General features: G+C 45.1%; 1 protein-coding gene across 2 annotated transcripts in view; it reads left to right on the top strand.

The window, feature by feature from the left end:
- Nucleotides 1-448: 448 nt before the first annotated feature.
- The window catches only part of LOC115463447 (gastrula zinc finger protein XlCGF26.1-like), a 34,371-nt gene continuing 12,322 nt past the window's right edge, over nt 449-22,497 (top strand). The window contains exons 1-2 of one of the 2 annotated variants that reach the window (XM_030193960.1): nt 449-556; nt 20,450-20,576. In XM_030193960.1, coding sequence (XP_030049820.1) covers nt 530-556; nt 20,450-20,576 — 154 coding nt within the window. In that variant the 5' untranslated portion in view covers nt 449-529. Of the gene's footprint in view, nt 590-20,449; nt 20,577-22,497 lie in introns of both variants that reach the window. The other variant, XM_030193951.1, reaches the window with a different exon arrangement.

The following is a 22,497-nucleotide window of genomic DNA, read 5'->3' as shown; positions in this document are numbered from 1 at the left end:
TGTGACTCTGGAGCTATCTGTCCACCTGCACCGCATACAACAGAGGTACAGACAAACTTAAAGCCAAGTAAACTTGTGCATAATACAAATCTGTACACAAATAAAATCTAGGTCTTATTACTGTTCTTGAAACGTCTGGAACTAGCATCTTGCCAAACACCACTTCAGCTGTTACTGCACAAAGCCTCTGAAACATATAGAAAGAAGAAATGGTGAAGCCAAAGTGAGACTTGGAATACACTGAGAAAGGCTACTGGAGCATGAAAATGAGGCTTGGAACACAGACTACTGGAGCACCAGAATAGGCTTGCAAAGCTCTGAGAGGCTACTGGAGCATGAAAATGAGGATTGGAACGCACAGGGAGGAGAATGGAATACACATCGTTTTGAATCAAGGAGGTTGGATGAATAAACCTCCAGCACATCTTAATGCTGTCCAAGCCTCATTCTGGCATTGCTACCTGCTTCTTGTGTGTGTTTCAGAGGCTTTGTGCAGCCACCTCAGAGGTGGAGCTTGGAGCCTGAAGAGATGCTGATTCCAGATGTTTCAAGGACAGTAAGGAAACCTGAATATCCTTTGTATATAGATGTATGTGTTTTGTTTTGTTTTTTAATTCTAAGTTTCTTTATTCAAAGATTTTGCAAAATACAAAAGAGAACAAGAAATAGCAGTGTAGATCAGCAAACTGAAAGCCTTGACATTGTGATACACATTACACATATGATATAGTCAGATACTGGACAAAGAATTTATGTATCTTATTGGATTTCTTAGCTAGATATGCTTAAAAATGATAGGTAGTGAATATTGAATGAATAGTAGATACATTCTTCCATGATTTTAGAACAATTTTTAAAGTAAGAGATAACAAGGAATCCAGTAATAAGCATTCAGAGTGTGTTAACAAATCTTGAAAACAAAGAAATTTCAATATGACATCGTTAAGCTGTACATTTATTTATGTATTTATTTGTTACATTTGTATCCCACATTTTCCCACCTTTTGCAGGCTCAATGTGGCTTACATATAACCGTTAACGGCGTTAGCCGATTATGGTCTGAACAGATACATAGTATGAATGAATACAAAGTGATATTGTAGTAGAATGAGGTACATGTATGGTAGGAACAGTTGGGGGGAACTTAGAGGGGGGAAAGGGGGAAGAAGAGTCAGGTAATGTCCGTTTCGGGCTTTGGTTACATTGTGTCGCAAGTGACCAGGAGGCTCATTTTCAAAGCACTTAGCTTCCCAAAGTTCCATAGAAACCTATGGAACTTAGCCTCCCAAAGTGCTTTGAAAATATGCCTCCAGGTATTTTTATGTTGGGTCGGTGGGGTATTCTCTTCTGAACAGGTCTATCTTTAGTGCTTTCCGAAAATTTAGGTGGTCGAGCGTAGTTTTTATTGCTTTTGGCAATGCGTTCCATAGTTGTGCGCTTAGGTAGAAAAAACTGGTTGCATAGGTGGATTTGTATTTGAGTCCTTTGTTGCTTGGGTAGTGGAGGTTTAGGTATGATCGTGCAGATTTTGTAGTGTTTCTGGTTGGCAGGTCGATGAGGTCTGTCATGTATCCCGGTGCCTCGCCATAAACAATTTTATGAACAGTCATGCAGATTTTGAAAGTGATGCGTTCGTTGAATGATAACCAGGGCAATTTTTCTTTGAGTGGTTTGGCGCTGTCAAAACGTGTTTTTCCAAATATAAGCCTGGCTGCTGAGTTTTGGGCGGTCTGAAGTTTCTTTATGATTTGATCCTTGCATCCCTCATAGATTCCATTACAGTAATCTGCGTGGCTTAGTACCATGAACTGTACCAGGCTACAAAATATTTCCCTTAGGAAGAATAGTTTTATGCGTTTGAGTTTCCACATTGAGAGAAACATTTTCTTTACGGTGGATTTCGCTTGGGTCTCTAGTGATAGGTTACGGTCGATTGTTACTCCGAGAATTTTCAGGCTGTCTGAGACAGGGAGAGTGCATCCTGGGGTGTTAATGTTTGTGGGTTTGTATGTATTGTATTGGGATGAGACAGTGTGTTTTTTCTGTATTGAGTTTTAGTTAGAATGCATTTGTCTATGAGTTCATGATGTTTAGGCTTAGCTTGATTTCGTTGGTGATTTCCGCCAGATCATGTTTGTATGGGATGTATAATGTAACGTCATCAACATAGATAAATGGATTGAGGCCTTGGGTGGATAGGGTCTTGGCTAGTGGAGTCATTATGAGGTTGAAGAGGATCGGTGATAGTGGTAAATCACACTTTATAGGAAGGATTCTATTAATGATATCCCAGATTGAGGTCCAGTACGTCTGAAGGTGAGCATATTCAAATAAAAAATTTACTACTACTATTTAGCATTTCTATAGCACTACAAGGCGTATGCAGTGCTGCACAAACATATGTGTCAGGGAACCTAACAGGCTTATTTTCAAAAGAGAAGGGCGCCCATCTTTTGACACAAATCGGAAGAAGGGCATCCTTCAAACAGGTTCGCCCAAATCGGCATAATCGAAAGCCGATTTTGGGCGTCCCCAACTGCTTTCTGTCGTGGGGACGACCAAAGTTCCTGGGGGCGTGTCGGAAGCATAGCGAAGGCGGGACTGGGGCGTGCTTAACACATGGGCATCCTCGGCCAATAATGGAAAAAAAGAAGGGTGTCCCTGACGAACACTTGGATGACTTTACTTGGTCCTTTTTTTTGTTACGATCAAGCCACAAAAATGTGCGCTAAATGACCAGATGACCACCGGAGGGAATTGGGGATGACCTCCCCTTACTCCCCCAGTGGTCACTAACCCCCTCCCACCCTAAAAAAAAGTTAAAATATTTTTTCCAGCTTCTATGCCAGCCTCAAATATCATACCCAGCTCCATGACAGCAGTATGCAGGTCCCTGGAACAGTTTTAGTGGGTACTGCAGTGCACTTCAGGCAGGCGGACCGAGGCCCATCCCCCCCCCCCCCCCCCACCTGTTACATTTGTGGTGTAAAATGTGAGCCCTCCAAAACCCACTACTAACCCACTGTACCCACATGTAGGTGCCCCCCTTCATCTCTAAGGGCTATGGTAGTGGTGTACAGTTGTGGGGAGTGGGTTGGGGGGCTCAGCACACAAGGTAAGGGAAATGGGACTTGATATACCACCTTTCTGAGGTTTTTGCAACTACATTCAAAGCGGTTTACATATATTCAGATACTTATTTTTGTACCAGGGGCAATGGAGGGTTAAGTGACTTGCCCAGAGTCACAAGGAGCTGCAGTGGGAATCGAACTCAGTTCCCCAGGATCAAAGTCCACTGCACTAACCACTAGGCTACTCCTCCACAAGGGATCTATGCACTTGGGAGCTTTTTCTGAAGTCCACTGCAGTGCCCCCTAGGGTGCCCGGTTGGTGTCCTGGCATATGAGGGGGACCAGTGCACTACGAATGCGAATGCTGGCTCCTCCCACAACCAAATGGCTTGGATTTGGTCCGTTTCTGAGATGGGCGTCCTCGGTTTCCTTTATCACTGAAAACCGGGGATGACCATCTCTAAGGTCGACCTAAATGTTGAGAATTGGGTGTCCCTGACTGTATTATCAAAATGAAAGATGGCCGCCCATCTTGTTTCAATAATACTGGTTTCCCTGCCCCTGGTTGGGACGTTATGCAAGGACGTCCAAATCGAAACTTGGACGTCCCTTTTGAAAATGCCCCTCCGCGTCACTATCATATACATTCTGCGAGGACGTCCTCAGGAAAACTTGGGTTCGATTATGCCCCTCTAAGTCTTTTTCACAAGACCATCACTTGTTTGATAGGGAAGGATTAAATAGGTGGGATCTGACAGGGGTCCAAATAGCTCTATGCATTAGAAGAAACATAGATTAAGTACCATTTGTAGATCTAGATGCATTGAAAGTAATATTCCAAAAGGAGGTCCAGTCATTATCTTGAAATATAAAATCACTATCTCTCTAGGATATTCAATTTGACACAATTTATGCAGAATCCTCCAGTAGAACTCTTTGCCGGAGGATGTGGTAACAGCGGTTAGTGTATCTGGGTTTTAAAAAGGTTTGGACAAATTCCTGGAGGAAAAGTCCATAATCTGCTATTGACAGACATGGGAAGCAACTGCTTGCCCTGGGATTCGTAGTATAGAGTGTTGCCACAGTTTGGGTTTCTGCCAGACGGCCCCACCTTGAGAGGTGGAGTGGTGACCAAGGGGCTAGGGCATGATTTACCTTATCTATAACTTTATCCATGTTGATCGTCGCTGAGGAGGTACGTTCTCTTTCAAAATAGACACCCAGGTATTTAGTAGGGGAAGTAGCCCATTTAAATGGGTAATTGGGAATGGTAAATGGGATACAAAGATCATTAAGTGACATAATTTCAGTCTTATCCCAATTTACTTTATAACCAGAGATGAAAGAATAGATTGCGACTATTTGAATGAGGGTAGATAATGACTATTGAGGATTAGATAGGTATAATAAGATGTCATCAGCATAAGCTGATAATTTAAACTCAAGTGCTTAAATTGAATACCAGTAATACGGATCTTGTCTGAATTTTGGCTAGAAGGGGCTCCAAGGCTAGATTAAATAATAATGGAGAGATGGGACAGCCCTGTCAGGTTCCTACAAGTAATATATAGGAGTCCGACAGCTCTCCATTTGCAAAAATGTTTGCTGAGGGGGAGGAACATAGAAGGCGAATCTTTTGAATAAAAGTGTCAGGGAACCCAAAGTGACACAAAACATATATCTCCATTCCACCTGATCGAAGGCCTTCTCTGCATCTATGGCAACTGCCATGATAGGATCTGACCTAGATCGGGCGAAGTGGAGATGATGGCAAAAAATTCTAGTGTTGTCTGGCCCAAACCAGCTTGGTTTGGATGTATGAGAGAAGCTGTTACTTGTTCCAGCCTAGTGACCAGTAATTTAGCAAAAATCTTGTAGTCTAAATTTAACAAGGAAATAGGGTGGTAATTCTAAACCAGTTGTGGGTTGCGATTAGGTTTTAGTAGGACAACAACAGTAGCTTCTAAGAAGCGGCCCAAATAAGAATTGTTAGATATGAGATCTTGAAAATAAAAGTTCAATTTAGGTACAAGTAATGGAGTAAAAGACTTTAAAAAATTCTGCTGATAATCCATCAGGGCTAGGTGATTTGATAGCCAAGAGTATTTCTTCCGGTTTAATGTCTTCGCCAAGGGATAGCAGGAGAGTAGAAACGAGGAAGGTTCACTGATTGTAAAAACATATTAATAGCGTCATCTGAGGCAGTGGATTCTTCAGAATATAAATTGGAGTAGAAAGTCTTGAAGGCATTTAAGATATCAGAAGATGAAGTCAATAGAGAGCCAGAGGAAGTCTTAATTCCGAAGATTTGTTCTTTAATTCTTCTTCCTTTAAGACAGTTAGCCAGAAGTTTGCGCCCTTCTCCACCGCTAACTCCATACTCCGTTCCTTTTATCTTGCTGCACCATATGCATATATCTAGTTCACAAGATACTCTATGGTGTTGCCCCTGGTTATATGATTGGCCTAATTGATCTACCAGCCAGGAATAGTATCAGCTCATCTCGTACCTATATGAATCTTCACTATCCTAATTGCATTGGCCTTAAATATAAGACAACCTAAGCGTCCAATTTCACCTATTTAAGTACGCAAATGTGGAATGCATTACCAAAAGCAGTGAAAACGATACATGACCATCTACAATTCAGGCGAACTTTGAAGACCTATCTGTTTTGTAAGGCCTACCCTGCTGTTTCTGATTAGCAACCTCAACTCTGCACTGATTTAAAAGACAATGTTATTTCTTATATCTTTGTCATTTATTGTTCCCATTTACCCCTACCTTCCCTTACCTTGATTCTATTTGTATTTGTTTAACATTGACCGTATTGGAGCTCCCAAATACGGTGACTTGTAAGCCACATTGAGCCTGCTAATGTGTGGGGAAAATGGGGGATACAAATGCTGCAAATAAATAAATAAATATGCCTGGAATAGACTTCCTGAGCTGGTACGTCAAGCTCCATCTCTGGCTGTCATCAAATCTAGGCTAAAAGCCCACCTTTTTGATGCTGCTTTTAACTCCTAACCTTTACTCACTTGTTCAGTACCCATATGTTATTCCCATCTTAGTAATTCCCTTATTTCTTATTTGTCCTGGTTGTCTGTCCTAATTGGATTGTAAGCTCTGTCAAGCAGGGATTGTCTCTTCATGTTCAAGTGTACAGCGCTGCATACATCTAGTAGCGCTACAGAAATAAGTAGTAGTAGAAGTTTACCAGTTTTGTTAGGTGCTCTGCTTGAAATGTATGGCAGTTGCTATTTGACTAAAAATGTGATTATATTTAAATTTGAGTTTATATAATTGGAAGAAGGATTTGGCATCGTGTTTCTGGAATAAAGCAGACTCTAATTCGTGGATTTCTTTTTCCAGAGTTGTTAGTTCCAGACTTTGTCTCTTCTTCTGAAAGCACTGTAGCTTATTGACATGCCCCTTAACCAAGCTTCATGTTTAAATCTTTTTTTATTGAAAAACTAGTAAAAAAGGCCCGTTTCTGACACAAATGAAACGGGCGCTAGCAAGGTTTTCCTCGGAGTGTGTATGTTTGGGAGAGTGTATGTGAGAGTGACTGTTTGAGAGTCAGAGTGAAAGTGTGAGTGTGTGAGAGAGAGAGTGAGTGTGGGTGTGAGTGTGTTTGTGACAGAGTGTGTGTGTGAGAATGAGAGTGTGTGCAAGTGTGTATGTGAGACACAGTGTGAGAGAGAGTGTGTGTGTGTGGGCGAGAGAGAGAGTGTGTGTGAGACACAGATTCTCTGTGAGAGTGAGTGTATGAGACCAAGCGAGAGTGTGAGTGAGTGTGTGGCACATAGAGAGTGAATGTGATACAGTGTGAGATAGAGTGTGTGAGAGTGAGAGTCAGAAAGACATTGTATATGAGAGAGAGAGTGTGAGCCCTGCCCTCCCAATCCATGCCCATCTGTGCCCTGCCCCCTCCATTCATCCTTTTCCAGCAATTCCCCTCTCTCCCTGAGCCCTGCCCTCCCAATCCATGCCCATCCATGTTCCTCTGTCACCTGCCCCCTCCATTCATCCCTATCCAGCAATTCCCATCTGTCCCTGAGGCCTGTCCTGCAATCCATATCCATCCATGCCCATCTGTCCCCTCCATTCATCCCTATCCAGCAATTCCCCTCTCCCTGAGTCCTGCCCTTCCAATCCATGCTCCTCTGTCACCTGGCCCCTCCATTCATCCCTATCCAGCAATTCCCCTCTCTGCCTGAGGCCTGCCCTGCAATCCATATCCATCCATGCCCATCTGTGCCCTCCATTCATCCCTATCCAGCAATTCCCCTCTTCCTGAGTCCTGCCCTTCCAATCCATGCTCCTCTGTCACCTGGCCCCTCCATTCATCCCTATCCAGCAATTCCCCTCTCTGCCTGAGGCCTGCCCTGCAATCCATATGCATCCATGCCCATCTGTGCCCTCCATTCATCCCTATCCAGCAATTCCCCTCTTCCTGAGTCCTGCCCTTCCAATCCATGGCCATCCATGCTCCTTTGTCACCTGGCCCCTCCATTCATCCCTATCCAGCAATTCCCCTCTCTCCTTGAGGCCTGCCCTGCAATCCATATCCATCCATGCCCATCTGTCCCCTGCATTTATCCCTTTCCAGCAATTGCCCTCTCTCCCTGAGCCCTGCCCTCCAAATCCATGCCCATCCATGCTCCTCTGTCCCCTGCCTCCTCCATTCATCCCTTTCCAGCAATTCCCCTCTCTCCCTGAGCCCTCCCCTCCCAATCCATGGCCATCCATGCTCCTCTGTCCCCTGCCGCCTGCATTCATCCTTTTCGAGCAAGTCCCCTCTCTCCCTTCCATGACCCCCCCTCGCATCCATGCTACTCTCTCTCCCATGTCCCAGCCTGGCCCGCCCTCTTCTCCCCCCCCCCCCCCTTCGCATCCATGCTGTCGTTTTTCCCCTGCCCTCCCGCTGCCATTGTTGTACTTTAGTGGCCACCCTCTTCTCTCCCCCCAACATGTTTTTTTTTTTTTCTTGTTTTTAAATTTACCTCCGTGGCGGTTCCGGCAGCGAAGCGTCAGGGAAGGAGGCGGTGCTCCCGACGTCTAGGTTTCCCTTCGCTGTGTTCCGCCTTCTTTTGACGTCATCCTTGACGTCAGAAGAAGGCGGAACACAGCGAAGGTAAGGCTAGACGTCGAGAGCACCGCCTCCTTCCCTGACGCTTCGCTGCCGAGCGATGCGATTGGTTGAGTGTTATTGCTCCGCCCTCGACGTCATCACGTTTGACGCGTGGGCGGGGCAGACACAATGCGATCTCACCCCCTTCACTTAGAATGTTGGCTAACAGAGGCTTCATTAGAACGTTGGAGGTGCGTTTTATATAGAGAGATATTATAGTACTATAGGAGAAAAAAATAACGTGTTTTTTTTTTTTCATGATAAATAATCTCTGTAAGCTCTTACAGCTCCAGTATACCCAGTGCAAAATAAGACAGCCAATGTAAATTCTCAAATTGGACATATTACAAACACTAAAATGAAAATAAAATGATTTTTTTCTACCTTTGTTGTCTGGTGACTGTTTTTCTTTGCATATTGGTCCCAGTCTGTGATTCTGCTTTCCTTTGTTTTCGCTTAAGTCTTCTGTTCCATTTGTCATTTTTGTCTCGTTTTTCTTTGCTTTCTTCAATATTTTTCAGGCTCTCTCTCTGCCCAGATTTAATTCATTTTTACTATCCATTCTTTAATTTCCTTCATCTACCTGTGGCTTTTCATCTTTTCCTCACCCTTGTTCTCCCCATGCCCCTTCCTCTTATTCTCCAGTCTTTCTCTATTCCCCTTTTCCTTCCAGCAGCTCTGCTTTCTCTCTCCATCCTTCCAGTGTCTCCCCTATTTCTTTCTGCATTCTTCCATCCAGCGTCTTCCCTCTTTCTCTCCCCATCCTTCCGTTTTCCCTCTCTCTCCCCATCCTTCCATCTGTTTTTCCCCCTCTCTCTCCCCATCCTTCCATCTGTTTTCCCTCTCTCTCCCCATCCTTCCATGTTTTTTCCTCTCTCCCCAATCCTTCCATCTGTGTTTTCCCTCTCTCTCCCCATCCTTCCATCTGTTTTTCCCCTCTCTCCCCATCCTTCCATCTGTTTTCCCTCTCTCTCCCCATCCTTCCATCTGTTTTTCCCCTCTCTCCCCAATCCTTCCATCTGTTTTTCCCCTCTCTCCCCAATCCTTCCCTCTGTTGGTTTCCCTCTCTCTCCCCAATCCTTCCCTCTGTTGGTTTCCCTCTTTCCCTCTCTCCCCAATCCTTCCCTCTGTTGGTTTCCCTCTCTCCCCAATCCTTCCCTCTGTTGGTTTCCCTCTTTCCCTCTCTCCCCAATCCTTCCCTCTGTTTGTTTTCCTCTTTCCCTCTCTCCCCAATCCTTCCCTCTGTTGTTTTCCCTCTTTCTCTCTCTCCCCAATCCTTCCCTCTGTTGGTTTCCCTCTTTCTCTCTCTCCCCAATCCTTCTCTCTGTTGGTTTCCCTCTTTCTCTCGCTCCCCAATCCTTCCCTCTGTTGTTTTCCCTCTTTCTCTCTCTCTCCCCAATCCTTCCCTCTGTTGGTTTCCCTCTTTCTCTCTCTCCCCAATCCTTCCCTCTGTTTTTTCCCCTCTCTGCCCAATCCTTCCATCTGTTTTCCCTCTCTCCCCATCCTTCCATCTGTTTTCCCCTCTCTCTCCCCAATCCTTCCCTCTGTTGGTTTCCCTCTTTCTCTCTCTCCCCATCCTTCCATCTGTTTTTCCCCTCTCTCCCCAATCCTTCCATCTGTTTTCCCTCTCTCTTTCCCCATCCTTCCATCTGTTTTTCCCCTCTCTCCCCAATCCTTCCATCTGTTTTTCCCTCTCTCCTCCCCATCCTTCCATCTGTTTTTCCCTCTCTCCCCATCCTTCCATCTGTTTTCCCCTCTCTCTCCCCAATCCTTCCCTCTGTTGGTTTCCCTCTTTCTCTCTCTCCCCATCCTTCCATCTGTTTTTCCCTCTCCTCCCCCATCCTTCCATCTGTTTTCCCCTCTCTCTCCCCAATCCTTCCCTCTGTTTTCCCTCTCTCCCCAATCCTTCCCTCTGTTGTTTTCCCTTTTTCTCTCTCTCCCCAATCCTTCCCTCTGTTGTTTTCCCTCTCTCTCTCTCCCCAATCCTTCCCTCTGTTGTTTTCCCTCTTTCTCTCTCTCCCCAATCCTTCCCTGTTGTTTTCCCTCTTTCTCTCGCTCCCCAATCCTTCCCTCTGTTGGTTTCCCTCTTTCTCTCTCTCTCCAATCCTTCCCTCTGTTGTTTTCCCTCTTTCTCTCTCTCCCCAATCCTTCCCTCTGTTGGTTTCCCTCTTTCTCTCTCTCCCCAATCCTTCCCTCTGTTGGTTTCCCTCTTCTCTCTCTCCCCAATCCTTCCCTCTGTTGGTTTCCCTCTTTCTCTCTCTCCCCAATCCTTCTCTCTGTTGGTTTCCCTCTTTCTCTCGCTCCCCAATCCTTCCCTCTGTTGTTTTCCCTCTTTCTCTCTCTCCCCAATCCTTCCCTCTGTTGTTTTCCCTCTTTCTCTCTCTCCCCAATCCTTCCCTCTGTTGGTTTCCCTCTTTCCCCAATCCTTCCCTCTGTTGGTTTCCCTCTTTCCCTCTCTCCCCAATCCTTCCCTCTGTTGGTTTCCCTCTTTCTCTCTCTCCCCAATCCTTCCCTCTGTTGGTTTCCCTCTTTCCCCAATCCTTCCCGCTGTTGGTTTCCCTCTCTCCCCAATCCTTCCCTCTGTTGGTTTCCCTCTTTCTCTCCCCAATCCTCCCCCCCTCCCCGCGACACTCCGGGCGAGTCCTGCACTTAGTTTTTTTTTTTTAAGACTCAGAACGTGCGAACGATGCAGCCGGCAGCGATTGAAAGAGGCTGTCTGGGCTGGCGTCTGCGTCGGAGCTTCCCTCACCCTCTGCGAGTCCCGCCTTCGTTGTTACAACTTCCTGTTTCGCGGGACTCGCAGAGTGTGAGGGAAGCTCCGACGCAGACGCCTGCCAGCCCAGACAGCCTCTTTCAATCGCTGCCGGCTGCATCGTTCGCGCGTTGTGAGTGTTAAAAAAAAAAACTAAGTGCAGGACTTGGCCGGAGTGTCGCGGGGGGGGGGGGGGGGCGCGGGGCGGGCAAAAAAAGGTGCCGATGCATTGGGGGGGGGAGTTTTGTTTAGTGTTTGTATCGGAAGGGGGGGTGCTGAGTTGCATGAATTCCTAGGCAGGGGGAGGAGTAGGGAAACACGCGTACTCCTCCCCCTTTCCTTGTTTTTTTGTGGAGCAGCTGTGCTGGCGACGTCATCCTTGGCTTCACCCAACTCAGCCAATCAGACGTGCTGCACGGTCTGTGAGTGTCATTGCTCCGCCCACGAGGTCATCACGTTTGACGTGTGGGCGGGGCAGACAGTCATGGATGAAAAATTGATCTCTGGCGCCTCACATTTAGAACGTTGGAAAAGTGAGGCTTCAGAACGTTGGTGGTGCGTTTTATATAGAGAGATGATAACAAGAGTGTAGGAGTGGCCTAGTGGTTAGAGTGGTGGACTTTGGTCCTGGGGAACTAAGGAACTGAGTTCGATTCCCACTTCAGGCACAGGCAGCTCCTTGTGACTCTGGGCAAGTCACTTAACCCTCCATTGCCCCAGGTACAAATAAGTACCTGTATACAATATGTAAGCTGCATTGAGCCTGCCATGAGTGGGAAAGCGCGGGGTACAAATGTAACAAAAAAAAAAAGAGTTAGCAGGTATAGTTTCCAAGGAAAAACACAAATACAGAATGTCAGCAAAGAAACTCAAACTATTATACAATCTTACAGTTGTACAATTTTTTTTACAGTTCCCCCCCCCTTTCCTCCACCCCCATTAACCAAGCTGTATATGATTCTCAGATAGTACAGTATTGCAAGTCTGAGGTACTATTACGATGCAAAAAGTCTTCCGATACAGCCTTGATATGATCTATAAAGTTGTTATCAGACAGAAGTGTGGGATTCAATCTCCAAGAGTGATGAGATGAAGTCTCAGGAGACCAGTTCAGGACGCTTGACACAGCTGCGTGATCTGACACATTAATATCATGAATCTTGGTAGATTTGAGGAGGGGAACAATGTCCTTAGCACCAAAGAAATAGTCTAACCTGGAATATGTAAGATGTGGAGAGGAGTAGAAGGAATATTCTTTGTCCACTAGGTGTAAAAGTTGCAAGAGATCAGACCAGCCATGTTCCTGCCAACGGCAGGTGAAAAGGGGTCTGTCTGGATTTCAGTTTCGTAGGGTGACAATTTGATGTTCTACCGATAAATGGATCTAATGGAAAATTAAAATCTCCTGTATTTGAAGAGTAGGAAATGTTTCTAGAAATTAATGAATGGGAAAAACCAGGATCATTTGGAGCGTAAACATTGAGTAGAATAATGGGTTTACTCATAATTGTGCCTTCCAAGTAAAATGTGTTTTATGCACAGGTTTAATTAGCTTTAAATATAAAATAAAAGCACAAGGCTGGGCCTTTTGTAAAATACACACTGCCAAAATGGAAAGACTAGGAAGAGGGTACTCCTTCTGCAAAAGCTCACTCACACCCACTGTCACCACCAAGGTTTCAGGAGAAACACAGACTGCTGCCCAAAAAATAAGTAGAAAAAAAATAGGACATTTTAAACTTACAGTATGATGCTGCCCAGCATCTGAGGCCCTGAAAAGGTTCCAGCTCTTAAACATACAAAAAGGTATACTGTATTATATGTTCCTGTTTGAAGTACTACATTGTCCATACTAAAAGGAAATTGAAAAATAGGTTGGCAGAACATATTAGTAATCTGAGGAATCAAAAAAAGACAACCCTCGGTTGTGTCCCATTGGATAAGTCAAAATCACAATATTGATGATCTCAGATGTTTGGCATTAATACAAATTACACCTCCACAACAGGGAGGAGATGTCACCACTCAACTATTAAATTTAGAACAACGGTATATTGTCCAGTGGAATACTGTAGCCCCTCGGGGTTTAAATCTTGAGGTTGAGTGGCTGTAATATCATATGACATCGTGTAAGGGGCAGAGTCTGTAGGGATATTTAAACCGTGCATGGTTTAGCACGGCATAACGTTCTGATGTAACATCCGGTAACCCGGTCGGGGATAGCAATCCTGATGGTAAGCAGCCTAGAGTAATGTAAAGAGGGATTAACAATGATAAGTTTATTTGGTAAAATATATGTGTATGTTAGAAGTTGTTATATGTTTATTCACAGAGTGTATGATTGGTTCCCCTGAAGAAGGTTATACTGAAATGCGGTCTCGCATTGAGGACCAGTAAGCGCTAAGGAAGAGATAGTGAATGAACTTGAATGGTTATTCCAGTAGCTTTCATTCCATCCAAAGCAGCATTGTTTGGTGATGAACAGCCATTTTATTGGGGAAAGGAAGTTATAGTACTTTCACCCAATTACCCTTCATTTTGTTAGCCGTAACGGCCTCTTTTGGAACACTGTTGCACAGAGGATACGGTCAACTTTGTATCTTTGAGAGACTATGCATAGAGTCTTGCGAGGCTTTTTATGCGTTTAATTGACTCAGATGAGAGCATTTAAGATCTTGGACAGACTATATGTGTAACAGTTGACAGGCAACAATGTTGGTTTAGTATTGAATGATATGATTGAAAGGGAGTAAGGTGGAAATTTGAATGATTGTGAACGTGTGCTGGACGCATGAAAGGAGTTCTGCAATAAACTGTTTATTATTGGGTGTGAGTACACATAAAAAATAAAATAAAAAATTGTTAAACAGAATATATGTTTGCAAGGAGTGCTTTAAAGCATTATATATTGAGTATATTTGCACTCCGGGTAAAGTAAAAATTCCCCTGTGGCAGTGTAATTAAATTTTAACTGCCAGACCCTTGACCATTCTTCTAACATTCAGAGATCACTTATCATTTCTACTCCTTCCAAATCCATTGGCTATTTTCGTGTCATCCACAAAAAGGCAAACCTTTCCTCCCAACCCTTCAGCAATATCTCCCACAAATATATTAAACAAAATAGGCCCCAGCACTGACCCCTGAGGAACTCCACTGCTCACCGTCCTTTCCTCCAAGCGGATTCCATTTACCAGCACCCAAAAAATGTAGGGAAAACACAACATTTAAGGAAAACCAGTAGATTCCCTTTTGAAGCAGGTAGAAACATAAATGGGTCAACAGTAGATCTATTGGAAAAAGCCATAGCGGTAGCAACACTGAGTAGGTCACTTGAGGTTTTAAGCTAAAAAAAAACCAAAACCCCAAAAAGCATAAAGCAACTTTAAATGATACTCGTGATAGTTGAGCAGTCCGAGTTGTTCTCCCCTCTCCCCTTTCCCCACTGCTATTTTCCTCCTTCCCCTGAAAGTGGTTTAATTAGATGGGAAGTTGCTTCCTAACCTCAAGATATCAGAAGAACTCTGCAGTGTTTGTTCCAGCAGAAACAGGTGGGAGAATACACCCATACCATCCTGAGGAAAGGATGATTTCCTTTCTTCGACTATCCAGAGGCCGTGTGTTCAGACTGGCAGCAGAGCGGTAATTTTCAGGATGCACTTCTGAATGTAGGCCTTGGTGGAGGGGAGTAGAGGATCTCCCCTCCTTTACTGGTGTGTTATTCGTAGAGCCGAGTGGGTGGGCGGAATCTGTGGAGGTTTAGCTCCCAGCCAAAAGCAAAGTTAGAGAGGTTCCCCAGATTCAGCTGTGGCCTGTGTGTTGTAAAACGACGTACAACTACCTAAACTTCCGGAAATCACTAAAGACTAACCTGTTCCAAAAGGCATACCCTACCGACCCAACTAAATGCCTGAACTCTGCTACACAACAAAACTCAAGTACGTAATGGACGTTACTCAACTCTTCCATTGTACGACTCCCTAATGTGACAGTGCTACATGAACTCTATCCTTTCACAACATTACCTTGTATTTGTTCACCGGAGACTTCAAAGTCTCTCCGGTACTATGTAAGCCACATTGAGCCTGCAAATAGGTGGGAAAATGTGGGATACAAATGTAACAAATAAATATAAAATAAATAAATAAAACATGCTGAGCTCCTTATTTCTCTCTCTTTCTCTCTCTGGCCCCGATGCTCAAAACTTCAGCGCTGTTCTGAATAGCATCGTAAAAATACCACCAGAACAGTGCAGAACAACGCCCTAATGCTCAACTCTAGTGAGATACAGATATAGGTGCGCTCATAGCTTTGAGCATTAGGGAGTTCTGTGAGAGGATTGTGCTTTGCACATGAGCAGAAGAGTTTTGCGGTAAGCTCATCTCCTGTGTGCATACGCCTGGTAAAACCTGAACGTGAAGCACACATTGGTGTCTGTTTCTGTGCTGTCACTGGGCGTTTTTAATTTTCTTTTTAGCATGGCCATTTTAAATTCAGACACAGGAAGCAGACGCCAATGTGTGCTTTCGCATGGGTCTGCTGTTTCTCACAACCAGCCGCTTAAGGGCTTGCACGGGCTTCCTTCTGCTTCCAAAAAGCAATCAAAACCAGCAGAATTTGCAGAACAATTCATGAGAGAAGCATGAGAACCTTGAGAAATCCCCTCTTCCAACACCCTAATGCCTGTTCCGACCTGGCTTTTGCAGCGGTAAGGCAGTTTTATTTATTTATTTAACTGCATTTGTATCCCACATTTTCCCACCTATTTGCGGGCTCAGTGTGGCTTACAATACATTGTAAATGATGGAAATACAGTTTCTTACATTACGATTATGGGTTACATTGTGAATAGTTAAGGAAGACAGAGTCAGATCAGTCGCCTTTGGGGCGTAGAAACTAAAGGATATGGTGTAGGGGAATTACTACGCTGATCGAATAATAGCAAGTGAACGATGGGGTAGACAGTTTTTATCTGTGGGTAGATATTGAATGGGAGAGAGTACGGGGACGTGGAGTACGTGGGGTAATATCTTGAGGCATTGTTATGATGTATATGGGATTTATATGTTTTGATCCTTGCGGTATGTTTTGTCAAAGAGATAGGTCTTCAATCGTTTGCGGAAGTCTGTCAACTCATAGACTGCTCTCAGGCCGCGTGGCAGTGCGTTCCAGAGTTGCGTGCTCTTGTAGGAGAAGGTTCTTGTAGGAGAGGGCTCTTTTCTGAGCATTGGGGAGGAATATAAAATGGCCTCATTTACATGAGCTTGACTACATTTGCATGCTAATGCCTGGCATGATTGTTGTTTCCCGCGCTAGACCCCTCTGAACATTCTGAGAGGGTAAATGCAGGCACTAGTATGGCACTCATGGCCTCTAGCGCCCGTCTGTTCTTTTGAGCATCAGGGCCTTTGTGAGAGAAATGGGAAAGTTCATGAAAGCTACATATCTACTCTCAGGCATGGCAGACCCCGCGCAGCTCCAGTTCTCTACCGAGTTACGATTTCAGCAGGTGGTCTTGCATCCATGTCTGAGGTCCTCTCTCCTTCCCACTCCCTCCCAATAGGGGAACAATAGTGGAAACAGCCTACAGAACTGACTCTCTGCTCCTCTACACAAGTGCAGCTTCCCAGAGTGTCTGTAAGGCCAGATTAAGTTGTGATGCATGAAAAACGTTTACAGCCTGAGATTAATTTATAACAGAAAAAATCTTGAGTGACCTGTTCATCAGTACCTTCAAGTTTTGCTTTGAGCCCTTCCAAGCCCTAATCTGTGTCCTTGCCTGAAAGGAACCACAGGTTGTGTTTGGGGTGCTAGTTTAGTCCACTGACTGGGCCAAGAGGAGGAGGAGATGGCTAGTTCAGCAGACAGAAAGGAGTTCCTCCTCAGAAAGGGTTAATGCCTCCTCAGTGAGAAGGTTGTGTGGGAGAGAGAAGCTGCTGACTCTTATTTTGTAAAGTTTGATCTCTGGGTAACTCTCGAATGGGCCATGAGAGATGTTAATCTGTAGGAGGATCCTATATTCCTGGGTGGTCATAGGCATCCCTCACATGCTTCCCGATACATTTGAACATAGTTGAGCAAAAAAAACCACAAAGAACCTCCAAGAAAAGGCTGGCATCCAAAGTTTATTAAAGGACCCGACACGGGCTGTATTTTGGCAGAACACCTGCTTCAGGAGTGGTTAGCTTGTTACAATCGGGATATTGTCCTCTGTTCCTTCAGAAATCACTGGGTAATACAAACACATAGAAGGATAAAACAATGTAGCCAGTTTCACAACTAAGTAGAAAACGTTGGCAAGTCTAAAATGTCAAGTCGTTAGTCTGTCTTGCTAGGCCAATTGACTACGTCGTTTTAATCTTTGTAGGTGTTGGTATTACCCACTGATTTTTGAAGGAACAGAAGGCAATATCCTGATTTTAACAATTACGTTGATAACCTGACACAGTTCTGCTGATCACTTGGCCCGTGTTGGGTCCTTCAGTAAACTTTGAATGCCAACCTATGCTTGGAGGCCCTTTGTGCTTCTTTTGGTTGACTTGGCTTTCTATGCTTTGGACTCTCTCTCTTTCATTTATATTTGAACACAGAATAGAAATATTTGTTAAGCAATTTCGCCTTCCCTTCACAGTGGAGCCTCACAATGCCGCCTTAGCACTTCCTCCTATCACTAACATATCTAGAAAATGTCCTGTGCTCCCATTATCTTCTTGGTTACTTTTTTCTTCAGTTTGCATCTTAGCTGTCCCGACTACTTTAACAGTCTGTGCCCTGAGAAAAGCAAGGACAAATCAAACTCAGGTATACATATAAAGTATCACATACCATGTAAAATGAGTTTATCTTGTTGGGCAGACTGGATGGACCGTTCAGGTCTTTTTCTGCCGTCATTTACTATGTTACCATGTTACCAGGTTCTCTTACCTTTTTCAGATATTATTTCCTGCTTCCTCTTTTGGAGATCTGTTGTATTTTAAGAAGGCAAACCTCTTTTCCCTTAACTTTTCAGCTACTAGTTTTGAGAACCAAAGTAGCCTTTTTTTCTCTTACTTGTATTCACTTTCATAACAAAAAGGGCTGTGGCCCTTAAAATATGTCCTTTTAATTTTCACCACTGCTTTTCGTCTCCCAGATGTTTCCAAACAACTAACAATTCCTTTGGGTATTTCCCCACCTCAACAGTCAATCCCAAGGACCTTCCTTTGCCCATGTCCCACCCTCAAGGAAACAGGAATTCACTTCAGAAAGGGTGGGACATGGCTGAAAGAAGACCCCCTGGGATTGGTTAAAGCAGCCTGCTATTGCTGACACTGCCAGGAAAGAGAGGTACAGAATTGCAGGAGGGCGGGGGGCCAAAGAGGGGGAGAGGTGCTGCATCGGAGGGGGGCAAGGAAGGAGAGAGAGAGAGAGAGGTGCTGCATCAGGGGCAAAGAGGGAGAGAGATGCTGCTTTGGGGGGACCAGGAGGGAGAGAGGTGCTACATTGGCAGGGGCAAGGAGGGAGAGGTGCTGCATTGGGGGTGACCAAGGAGAGAGAGAGGCACTGCAATGGGGGTGACCAAGGAGAGAGCGAGGCGCTGCATCGGGGGGTGGGGCAAGGAGAGAGAGAAAGGTGCTGCATTGGGGGGACATGGAGGGAGAGAGGTGCTGCATCGATGGGGGCAAGGAGGGAGAGAGGACTTGTATCAGCGAGGGCAAGGAGGGAGAGGTGCTGCATCGGGGAAGGAGACCATGGAGGGAGAGAGGCACTGCATCAGGGGGACAAGGAGGGAGAGAGATGCTGCATCATCGGGAGGGGGGTGCAAGGAGGAAGAGGGGGGAGCAAGGAGGGAGAGAAGAGCTACATCGGAGAGGGCAAGGAGGGATCGAGGCACTGCATCTACGGGGGCAATGAGGGAGAGGCGCTGCATCATGGGGAGACCAAGGAGGGAGAGAGGCGCTGCATCAGGGGGAGACCAAGGAGGGAGAGAGGTGCTGCAGCGAGGGGGGGACCAAGGAGGGAGAGAGGCGCTGCATCGGGGGGACAAGGAGGGAGAGAGGCACTGCATCAGCGGAGTCAATGAGGGAGAGGCGCTGCATCAGGGGGAGACCAAGGAGGGAGAGAGGCACTGTATTGGGGGGGGGTCAAGGAGGGAGAGAGGTACTGCATCGGGGGGGGGCAAGGAGGAAGAGCGGTGCTGGACAGGAGGTCAAGTAGGGAACAGATAGATCCAATGAGGGGGGTGAGAAAGAAAGGGCGCAGAAAGGGAAAGAGGTGCTGAACTTGAGGGGGGGGAGATGAGAGGGAGAGGTGCTGGTTCTGCAAAGTAGAGACAGAACAGGAGCGAGGAAAGAGAGAGGAACACTTGCTGGACCCTTGGGGGGTACAGAGGGAGGAAAGAGAGAGGGAGAGTTACTGGTCGGGAAAGGGAGACAGGAGGGAAGAAAGAAAGAGAATGATGCTGGCACATGGGAGGTGGGAGGAAATAGGGACATAGAACAGTTATGTTGGACAGGGCTAGATAGGGATACAGAGAAAAGATGAATGGTGGACATGGAGAGTAAAAAGTGCCAAATGGATAAGGACACTGGTGAGACAGTTTAGAGAAGGAAGAGGAAAGCAGAAACCAACACAATAAGAAAAATAAAATGACTAGACTAAAAAAGGTAGAAAAAATTTTTATTTTCTATTTATTGATTGCAATGTGTCAGTTTTTGGAATGTGCATCTGCCAGATCTAGTTTTAGATATAGCTGGGCCTGTGAGAAAATGCCAAGTTCAGGATCCTGAAAACCCCGATTGGCTAGGTGTTCCCAGACGACTGGGTTGAAAACCTCATCACCTTAAAACTCAAGAAGACCATGGCCTTTTTAAGAAGTTGTTAAAGACATTCCTCTTTGCTAAGACTTACTCCTCAACTTACAATGTTGATTAATGTATCCTTTGTCCCCTTCCCTATCTAGTTCACTCTGTTAGATGCTTGCATAACCTTTAAGTTTGTACTTTTATTTAACTTACTGTAAGCCACATTGAGCCTGCACGAGTGGGAAAATGTGGGATATAAGCAACAAATAAATAAATAAATAAATAAATTTAATGTTTCACTTACCAGAGAGCTTTTATTTACCTGGACCCTTTGATCACCTAGTCCCAATGATTCTAGTTTGAAGCCCGCCAGGTTAGCTGGTCTTCTGCTGAAGACACTTCTTCCCTTGTGTGATAGATGGACACCATCTCTGCTCAGCAGCCTTTGGAAAATCATCCCATGGTCTAGGAAGCTGAAACACTCTCTGACAACATCCACTCAGCCATACGTTCGTCTCCAGGATGCAAGCTTTATTTTTGACAGGAAAAACTGACAAGAACACCACCTGTGCTTGTTCTTGTATGTCCGTTTCCACATGCAGCTTGGCATTTTACACCTGTAAAGGGCACATCCATCTCCAAACTGTGAGGGGAATAAATCTAGTTGAAAGCTAATGCCTTCTGTGTTTCTGGTTTGTATTTCAGATGCGGGTGACGTTTGAGGACATCGCTGTCTCTTTCTCCCAAGAGGAGTGGGAGTATTTAGATAAAGGGCAGAAGGAACTTTACAGAGAAGTGATGAAGGAGAATTATGAGACCCTAATCTCCCTCGGTAAGAATTGCATCTTCTTAAGAGGAACAGCATCTGATTTGTTAAAAGAACTTTGAGATATTTTCTGTACCTCCTCCACTTCTGAAACTTCCAGGTGTGTTCAGGATCTGTCTCGGCCCTGCCCTCTGTCTTAAGATGACAATATGAGGGCAGGACTGAGGCAGCCTGAGACTTAAGATGGGAGAGCTGGAGTACATTGCACACAATGAAAAATTGGATATTATTGGCATCTCTGAGACCTGGTGGATGGAAGATAACCAATGGGACACAGTCATACCGGGCTACAAATTATATCTTAGCGATAGGGTGAATAGGATAAGAGGAGGGGTAGCACTGTATGTAAATGAGAACCTTGACTCAGATAGGCTGCAAATATGGCAGGAGACAAAACCCCTATTGGAATCTTTATGGATTGAAATTCCACATGAAAAGGGGGAAAGGACGGTGATAGGAGTGTACTACCGTCTGCCTGGCCAGGACAAGCGGATGGACGCAGCAATGTCAAAGGAAATTAGGGAAGCGAATAGATTGGCCAATGTAATATTAATGGGTGATTTCAATTATCCACATGCTAGGGAGGTGAAATTTCTTGATGAAATCAAGGACAGCTTCATGGAACAGCTGGTTCAGGAGCCCACAAGAGAAGGAAAAATACTAGACTTAGTCATTACTGGAGCTCATGATCTGGTGTGGGGGGGTAACGGTGCTAGGGCCGCTTGATAACAGTGATCATAATATGATCAGTTTTGATATTGGCATTGAAGTAAGTGAACTTAGGAAATCAAATACACTAACGTTTAACTTTAGAAAAGGTGATTACGACAAAATGAGAAAAACGGTGAAAAAAAGACTGAAAGGTGCAGCTCGCAGGGTAAAAAACTTGTATCAGGCGAGGATGCTGTTTAAAAACACCATCCTGGAGGTACAGGACAAATATTATTCCATGTATTAGAAAAAGGGGAAAAAAGACCAAACGTCAGACTGGCGTAGCTAAACAGTAAGGTAAAGGAAGTCATTAGAGCCAAAAAACAATCATTCAGAAAGTGGAGAAGAGAACCGACTGAAGGTAACAAGATAAAACATAAGGAATGCCAAGCCAAATGCAAAGCGGAGATAAGGAGGGCAAAAAAGGACTTTGAGAAAAAGTTAGCCTTAGAAACGAAAATACATAGTAAAAAATTTTCTCCGAGAACAAGCAGGCTGCTTGTTCTCACATATGGGTGACGTCTAACGGCAGCCTCAGATCGGAGATCTTCCTAGCAACAAACGTTTGCTAGCCCTCGCGTGCACATGCACGACGTGCATGTGCGACCGTGTTCCCGCCCGCACGAGAGCGTGCTCTTCAGCCTTCTTTTTTCCTCGGCTCAAGACGACTGTTTACGGTCATTCTATGCCTCAAGGACACCCCTCGCGCATTTTTCGTCGCTTTTATCCTTTCGGAAAGTGTTCGGAAAGTATTCCGTTCGTGTTCTTGTAAAAAAAAAAACCTTTTCCTCTATTTTTTAGTTTTTTCCTGTTTTCTTTCATTCGTCGGAAGCAGCCTTTTCGGCCGCCCGTACGGGTTTTTCCCTGTTTTTGGTGCTCTCTTTTTGGCATCATCGCGAATTTTGATTTCGCCGGCGTGATTTTTCCGCCCATGTCATCGAAGCCTGCCAGCGGCTTCAAGAAGTGCACGTGGTGCAGCCGGACGATTTTGCTCACTGATAGGCACGTTTCGTGTCTTCAGTGCCTGGGGGCTGGTCATCGTCCCCAAACCTACACTCTCTGTCTTCTGTTGAAGAAGAGGACCCAGGCAGCGAGATTGGCTCAGTGGAACCTTTTGTTCGGGGCCTCATCCGGTACTTCAACGCTCGTGGTACCGAGGTCATCGGAGGTATCGATGTCGTCGGAGGGTGCATTGTCATCAGGAGCGCAGGTGAGG

This window comes from Microcaecilia unicolor, chromosome 1, assembly GCF_901765095.1.
Source record: "Microcaecilia unicolor chromosome 1, aMicUni1.1, whole genome shotgun sequence".
Taxonomy (NCBI): Eukaryota; Metazoa; Chordata; class Amphibia; order Gymnophiona; family Siphonopidae; genus Microcaecilia; species Microcaecilia unicolor.
Note: the sequence above shows the minus strand (reverse complement) of the source record. Positions and strands in the feature narration are given on the sequence as shown.